Genomic DNA, 8425 nt, shown 5'->3' with positions numbered 1-8425 from the left:
AGGGTTGGTGGGGTGTAGAGGCTGTTGTTGGTAGGGTTGGTGGGGCGTAGGGGTGGTATAGGGGTAGGGTGGGTAGTGGTGGGATGGTGTGTAAGGTGGAGAGGGATGATGCATAAGGTGAGTTGACATGGAATGTGGGTTAGAGTGGGATAGGATGGGGTGGGGTGGTATGGTGGGTGCGGATATAGAATGATGATGTAGGTTGGATACAGGATGACGGTCATGATGTAGGCAGGTTGTGCATTGGTAATCGGGTAAGGGGGATGGGTATCCCATGGCCATGTGTGTGAGACATGGGATAAGGACATATCGAGGATTATTCCGCACAGTGGGTGGTTTGCGAGTAGAACCACTGATTTCACGTGATGTCACGACTTGCATGTGTGTGTGTAGTTTCAGCGGATGAGTGACTGCCTAGCAACCAGGCGCGTGCCGTCGTCGCGGGAATACATCCTCCTGTTCGCCATCTTTCTGCGCAGTCTCTCTGTTCTCACGAGACTTGTTTATAACCTGCAGCCGACATCACTGAAGCCTGAATCGCAGGTATTCTACAAGCAGCAGCAGCAGCAGCAGCTGCCTCGTGCCTCTGTGGGTGGTGATATGCTTGGGAAAATGACCTGCGCGATTCGGGTTAATTCTGTAATTGTTGGTGGGTTTATTCGATAATGGTAGTAGTAGTTAATGTTGTTCGGAGTAACAGCACCTTATTACGAAATATAAAGTGTCATTTTATCATCGTTATTTTTTACATTAGTACTTACTGTATGCTGTTATTAAAAATCTGGCCCTTTGCTCTCTACTTAAGTTACTGTACATGAGTTCATGTACCTGTGTCTTAAAGGTAAACGTTACTTTGTAAGTGCAATAGATTAGTAAGAATTTGACCAATTTTGCCAGTGGATCGTGGTTTTGTAGTGGATCAGCGCCCGTGTGTAGGATTTATGATTCACTGCATTTCACGTTGAAGGCAAAGGTGTATAAGAAGCAACCGGTGAAGAAATCAGTGAAAGGTGGAGGAAAGCAGACGAAGAGGAGGTCGCGGGGTCAACGTCACACGATGCGCAGAAGACGCGCAGCAACGAATCCTGAGTTCACCGATTCCGACGAAGAGACGTTCCGAGATCCGAAGCAGGAGACAGACGAACGCGTAGTTCGCAAGATGCGAAAGATCGACCGAACGGAGGTTTCCACACCAGGTGGCAGCAGGAAGTCAACGAGAACGCGACCTACGCCAACTAACTATAAGGTCGGCGTTTCAAGCAGTGATGACGGCGATGGTGACTTCTCTGATGATATGGATAAGGTGGATCAGAGCCCAGAAAAGAAGTTGCAGCAGTTCAGGAGAGAATCTCTAAAAGAAAAGAAGGCAAGGCAGACCGCTCGGAAGAAAAAGCAAGAAGAATTGAGGTAGCAGTTAATAAACAAGCATCACTCACACAAGTGCGAAATAGTTATTAAGTTCTTTAACAGGAAAACGACAAAAATCAACAGCACAGAAAATGATTTTTCGATATAATATTGGTGATAATTCATGCATAGGTGATCTTCACTTCGTTTTTATGATTTAATACCCTTCTAATTATTATTAATAGATTAAATGTTATTAATAGTATGTGAACATGTTGAACATATAAGTTGAAAGGTGCTTAAGCATCCACGAACTTTACTCTCCAGCGACAACTCCGACACAGAACTCGTCCGAGAACTAGACCGGCTGGAGTCGTGGGGAACCCAGAAATCCGTCAAGAACAGGTCACTGTCGAGATCGGCCAAGTCTGACGACGACCAAGAAGTCGTCTATGCCAGGGGACCTTCGAATGACCTTTGGCTGGAGTTCTACGTGAAGAGCAAAAACCGGTGGACGTGTAAGCCTAAGGACGGAACTGCACAGTGCATATGCAGCACGATCGATAAAAATCCCACGCGAGATAAATTATGAAGAAATACGCACGGATGGTTAAAATAACTGCTCTGTTTAAGTGAGGAATTTCGAATGCTTTCAGCAAGAGTCAGTGTAACCACAAAATCATTACTACTCTCCCAGGTTTCGACTGTATTACGGGATCCATTGATGATCCCAGGGATTTGGAGAGACGGGCATCCCAGCCGATTCACTACGTGGTGGGCATTGACAATGGTACGTTCTCCAAGAAATAATTACATTTAGGTTATTATATAATTATTATTATTATTATTATTATTATTATTATTATTATTATTATTATTATTATATAATTATTATTAATATTACTATTATTATTATTATATTATTATTATTAATATTACTATTTATTATTAATATTACTATTTATTATTAATATTATTATTATTATTATTATTATATAATTATTATTATTATTATTATTATCATATTATTACATATAATATAATATAATATTATATTATTATTTATTATAATACTTATCACTAATTTTTGTGTTGTGTTGTTATATTATTTGACAGTGTTCTCATTGTATTATATAATGACCATGATTAATATGGAAGTGAATGCATCAACTATCCTGCTGTGCTTTTCCCTAGCTAATATGGTGTAGATTTACCTTTCCAAGGTTGTGCTACCAAAACGAGGTTACATGCCCGATATTTATTTTTAATATAATTTGATATATTTATTCGTGCACAGATAACTGCACCAAGGACTTAACGCCGCGCTACGCGTCTGATTGGATGACGAACGCACGACGATTCCGCACGGACGGGGACTGGTGGGCGGACACGCTGGCAACGCGCCAGTGCCAGGACCTACTTAGGGACAAGGAGGAGGACTTGCAACTGAAAGGTTTCTTCTGATCAGACGTATTTTATACGATTTTATTTGATTAATTTTTTATGCATTTAGTCTTTTTGATACAATTGCAATTTTCATCGCGTTTTAGGGTAAGTTTCTTCTGATCATAGCTTAATTTACATGTTCCTGATTGTATGCACCATGTCCAGGGCCTTGTAGGGCTTGAGATAGGGCTAGGCCTATTGGTGAGGTTAGGACTAGGGTTAGGGTGAGGGCAGGGACATATAGCTCAATATGTATAACATGGTATAAGTGTGAACGCAACCTGAGCAGGCATTGCCAGGCAACTAACACAGTACTGACAGCACTGCTATGTCTGCAATCGTTTTAGGCAAATACCGCTAATAGTTTCTACCCGTCGTACAACTCTCGTTTCGACTTCTGTTCTACACAGACGATATGCTGGCCATGCCGCTGCCATCATCCGTCTCGGAGTTCAAAGGTCACCCGCTCTATGCCCTACGGAGACACCTGCTGAAGTTTGAAGCGATTTACCCACCTACAGCCCAGCCTCTCGGTATCATCCGTGGAGAGCCTGTCTATGCCAGGTACGTATTCATCCAGGCTGACAATGGCTTGATGAGGACTGTAAGTTCTATACTAGTGATTCATATCCAATCTGATATGCTGCTGCTGTGATGTTGTGCCGTAGCAACAAACAAATTAACCTACTAAATTTCTGACAAGTGAAATACTAAATATAAATGGTATAATATTTATAGGTATAGATATAGATAAATGCATATGATATACTATGTATGTAATAAATTACTCGGTATAGGTAATGTATTTAGTAATATATAGCAGGTGATATGTCAAGTATCGCCATGCATACTAGTACAGTCAAACCTCCGGTTATCCGAACATAAATTATCCTAATTTCGGATTATTCGAACAAGATCTCAAGATTCCGTGAATAATACCCAATATCTATGATCAGATCAGTTATCCGAACAATCAGTTATCCGAACAAAATACTCCCCGCCCGTCTCGTTCAGCTAATCGAGGTTTAACTGTATACGGGATGCAAGTTGGGCAGCATAGTTGTTTGGTGTCAGATACGTGCAGCCACGTACTGGGGCAGATGGGGTCGTTGTCGTATCAGGTACTACAGATATGTACCCGAGGTAGTTTTAGGTTGTTTAGTATTCTGTTTATATTTTTATATGAGGTATGTTTAGGGTTAGGGTTAGGGTCAGCCTAAAAAATACTTTTTTTTATTACGAGAGCTCTTTTGATTTTGTATGAAAAAAAGAGCTCTCGTAATTTTGTTTACGAGAGCTATTTTAAGCTTGGCCAGAGCTACTTTTTTATAGCATGCCATTTTTGTTTAAAATTTTCATAATTTTGATGCAACTGACTCTAATAATGTCTCAAGAAAGAGCCAGAAATTGGTGTCTAATTATCCGTAAAAGGTGTTTCGCAAACAAAACGTCAACCGATTATGCTTTGCGCGAAATCGACGGCAGCGTCACAAATTATTCCTAATGGTGACAAAATCTCACGGGAGGCCTGGTTTACATGTTTGCTGTATGCAATGTTGTGTACATAAGTGTGACTGCATACACTGATTGTCTCATTCGCGATTAGTTTTTAATTCAATTCTCGTTATGTCCTAGCCATTCAATAAAAAAAACTTGCTTGCCAAGCAACAGGAAGTGGCAATTTCAAGCTACCTGCCCCGGCGACGAAGTTTCGTGACGGGTTCATCCGTGAGCCCGCAGTTCCGGAGCGGGTTTTTGACTCGCAGCCGGCACGCGCAGCGGTTCGAATTTCGCGCTGAAAGATCTAGGTGGACAGCAGTGACCACCAAACTCAGAAGTTGGTGGACCTGCAGAAAAATTTGGTGGTCAGCTTTTTTAGCAGTGAGTAACAAAATAGTATATAAAGATAACCATTGGAATTAAAACAGCATACGCGTAACAAGGAGTTAATGAAGACAAATAGTGTCTTCATTAACTCTTGATGTAACTTAATTAGAGTTGGTCAAATAATGTTTCAATCTCTAGGAATGTCGGGGGAGCTTCTGGGTAAGGATTTACTTTCGTTTTTCTCTTTCCATCTGCCGCACATCCACAAAGTTACAAGTGCCTAGAATCTTCAAGTATATACAGATTACATTTCTTCTAAATATCTACCTGAATAAAAACAGTCCACTTTCTACGTGACGAATTCAGAAAACAGCTTTGATTACGTGCGTGTCAGGTGCACTGGTCGTGCCCTAACTTCCCACAATAACCCCTGCGATGTATAAACTTATTGTTACGCAGTTATAAAAACACATTGATTTCTTAGACTGTCGCGAGTTTTTGTTCGTGTGGCGAATCATGCGTTGAGGGAGTTTATGCAGCTCTAGATGTTTTGGATACCCTAGCCGTCTACGTTGAGGAACGGGTCCTAACGCTGCCGGCGGCACGGGAGCGATTTTCTCTCGTAGCTTCCAAAATTTTCGCTCTCGTAATTGTTGTTACCAGAGCGCTTTGAAAGCTGACGGGAGCGAAATCGCTCGCTGCTCCCGTGTATTTTTTTTGCTGGTTAGGGTTCGGGTTAGGGTTAGGGTTAGGGTACACTTTTGTAGTACAAGTCTGGTACACTTTGTGTATAAATATATGTACCTCGGGTACATATCTGTGGTACCTGATACGACAACGACCCCTTGAGCCGTATTGGGGTTACACAGAATTAGCTTCCCTCCACACACTCGTCCCCACCACCATCGTTTAACACAACATTTTCTACACGGCAGAGAATGCGTGCGCAATCTACACTCTAAGGAGACATGGCTGAAGGAAGCCAGGTCGATCAAAAAGGACGAGAAGGCCTATAAGATGGTGAAGCCGAGGCCGAAACGAGGGGAGTCGACGGGGGAGCCGATGGCGGCGACGCTGAAGGTGTATGGGGAGTGGCAGACGGAGCCTTACCAGTCGCCACCCGTGGAGAACGTGAGTGCCCCACCGCTGCTCACGCTCCATCACAAAGCGCAGTGGCGGATCCAGGGGGGGGGGGCACAAGGGGGTGGTTGCCACCCCCTAGAATTTTCAGGGCAAGGGTATTTTAGCCTAACACCCTTCCCCTCGGGCGCTTCGAACCCTTGAGCTCGCATGATTCGCCCCCCCCCCCCTAAAATTCACTTCTTGATCCGCCACTGCAAACGTGAACATGAAATATCATGAACGTATGGTTGCTAAATACATACTCGTATACCGAACACACATTCAGTAGGCACGTATTCGTGGTTATATATGGTGGACTACCCAAAACTGAGTATGGATATGCTAGTAATTAACGTTTAGTCGTGATGGGAAAACTGGCTCGACAATCTCCGAGTCAGCCTATCCTAAGGATGAAGGTCGTAAAAAATTTGTAGGTGTTGTATGTTGTAGTGCTTGTAGAAATACGCTGATAAGGGTCCATAATGATAAATTTCTCTCGTTTTTTCATCGGTCACCTTCAGGGCATAATTCCCAGGAACGATTACGGAAACGTGGAGCTGTTCCAGCCATCAATGCTGCCACCTGGTGCTGTGCACCTGAACTTGGCTGGGCTGCACAAGGTTGCCAAGAAGCTGGGTGTAGATTGTGTGGCAGCCATGGTTGGATGGGACTTCCATGGCGGTTGGAATCACCCCGTGTAAGTGCGACCCTGAACCTATGTTACGGATATACGCATTTCTGTTTAGATGTATTCTCACTGCATAGACACATGGGATAATTCCCCCTCATGTGAGTGCGATCTCTCAATCTATGCTACCGAAATACTCTAAATAATCTGATATTATCATACTCCTGATATTACCAAATTGCGCTTCAAATATAAGGCCACATTTCAATCCAATTAAGTAGCAGGGGCGCTTTCCATTATGGACTTGCCTCTATACTGCAATCATGACCACTATTCTCTCTATTATTGGCACTGCTTATACCATATTTTCGCAAGCATATCTTTATTATAACAGGCATACTTATAAACATAAAGATATCATGATATTATCAGGAGTAATATCCTATATTATCTTACTCATGATATTATGCACATGCAATATTAGCGATAGATATGCCAACTTGGCTTTTCACTGGCTAAACCCTAACCCTAACTCTACTGAGAGATTCTTGGATGATGCTTATCTATTCTTTTCGTCTGTATTCGCAGCATGGATGGCTATGTTGTTTGTGAGGAGCATGAGGTGATCCTCAGAGCTGCGTGGCAGCAGGAGCAAGACGAAGCAGACAGGAAGCAGAGAGAGGTATCAGTAAATCGGCACGCTGTTGCCACTGATCGATCGCAAAGCTGCGGCTACTTCCTCGCTTGTCTAGAGCTAGCGTCCGTTACGCTATTTTCATGGCAGATGCACGATTCTCATACGCAGACTATCATACGCATGTGTATCACTTCTGTGACTCTCCGACAAGTATTACATACGACGAACGGCTCGTATTACGTATACTCTGCAACACATTATTTATTATACTCTCTACTCAGAGGTAGTGGACAAGCAAACGCCACGCGGTAACAGAGCGCGAGCTCGTGCTCACGCTCAAATATATAACAAAGTAATAAAGTAGGTGGCAGCACCGTAATGAACCACGTGAATATTGTTACAACATGTAACTTGATTTTCTACTCCATCATGTAGAAACGAGAGAAGAAGGTTCTTGCTCGCTGGAAGTTACTGGTGAAGGGATTACTGATACGCGAGAGACTGCGACGGCGTTGGGACCTCCGGCATCCTCCCGCATGCGGCACCTCCTCACAGGAAGAGTCGACAGCGGCATCGGTTGAGGCCGCCTGGCCACGGAATTTTGATTCTGGGGAGAGAGACACATATCACCTGTTCCCCTTTGAGAAGAAATGATCAAAAATAGAAAAAAGAGAGTAAAAACTTCCTATGATGTGAGCGTTTAAACAAGCGTTATACTTTTGATGTTACGGGTGTAGATTTCTTCATGCTTAGAGCCTTAGATGGAAAAATATGCGAGTTATATTTCATGTCATGGTTCCCACAAAAGTGAATTTTTCAGGGACTTTTTGAGGACATTTCAAGGACAGTTTTAGCTTTTTAGAGTCATCATATATATATTAGATTCATATATAAAGTAAAAATTGTTGTTTTACACGAGTGCTGATAGCAGATTAAACAGGCGCTATAGCTCGCCGATTACTGATGTACACAATAGTCGTTTCATATTGTCATTCATGTAGATTCATGTCACGGTCCGGTGACAATATGTAAAGCTTTGACATGTAACATGTATCACTCACAAGTATGTATCACACAATGTACTGTATCACTCAGGAATGTTATTATTTTAACTGCTCAACACTACCGCATTATCAGATTTTTTCTCCATTAAAAAGACTGTGTTCAGTACATGTATTTCTAGTTGAATTACATGCAATAAAGATTTAATAGTAATAATAAACAGTTGCCGGTTCTTTATGCTGATCTTTCATTTGCTGTGTCAGGCAGTAACATTAACAGTGATTAAACGTAATTACTTATTCCTTACTTCCCTCTCGCGGATGGTATCGCCCACGTCGTCAAGAACACCGTGAAATGTTAGCCAGCAACACACACACTCTCTCTCCCTTGCAATTTTTCTCTCTTTCTCGGGCCCT

At 42.5% G+C, this 8425-nt stretch overlaps 1 protein-coding gene across 1 annotated transcript in view; it reads left to right on the top strand.

Moving 5' to 3' along the window:
• Positions 1–8094, top strand: part of LOC106809763 (DNA repair protein complementing XP-C cells homolog) — an 18117-nt gene extending 10023 nt beyond the window's left edge. The window contains exons 13-22 of the mRNA XM_014812963.1: positions 394–543; positions 968–1407; positions 1675–1865; positions 2045–2137; positions 2645–2800; positions 3204–3357; positions 5556–5751; positions 6264–6439; positions 6959–7052; positions 7443–8094. Of these exons, the coding sequence (XP_014668449.1) occupies positions 394–543; positions 968–1407; positions 1675–1865; positions 2045–2137; positions 2645–2800; positions 3204–3357; positions 5556–5751; positions 6264–6439; positions 6959–7052; positions 7443–7661 (1869 nt within the window). The 3' untranslated portion in view covers positions 7662–8094. The remainder of the gene's footprint in view (positions 1–393; positions 544–967; positions 1408–1674; positions 1866–2044; positions 2138–2644; positions 2801–3203; positions 3358–5555; positions 5752–6263; positions 6440–6958; positions 7053–7442) is intronic.
• Positions 8095–8425: the final 331 nt, after the last annotated feature.

Source organism: Priapulus caudatus, unplaced genomic scaffold, assembly GCF_000485595.1.
Source record: "Priapulus caudatus unplaced genomic scaffold, Priapulus_caudatus-5.0.1 Scaffold382, whole genome shotgun sequence".
Classification (NCBI taxonomy): domain Eukaryota; kingdom Metazoa; phylum Priapulida; class Priapulimorpha; order Priapulimorphida; family Priapulidae; genus Priapulus; species Priapulus caudatus.
Note: the sequence above shows the minus strand (reverse complement) of the source record. Positions and strands in the feature narration are given on the sequence as shown.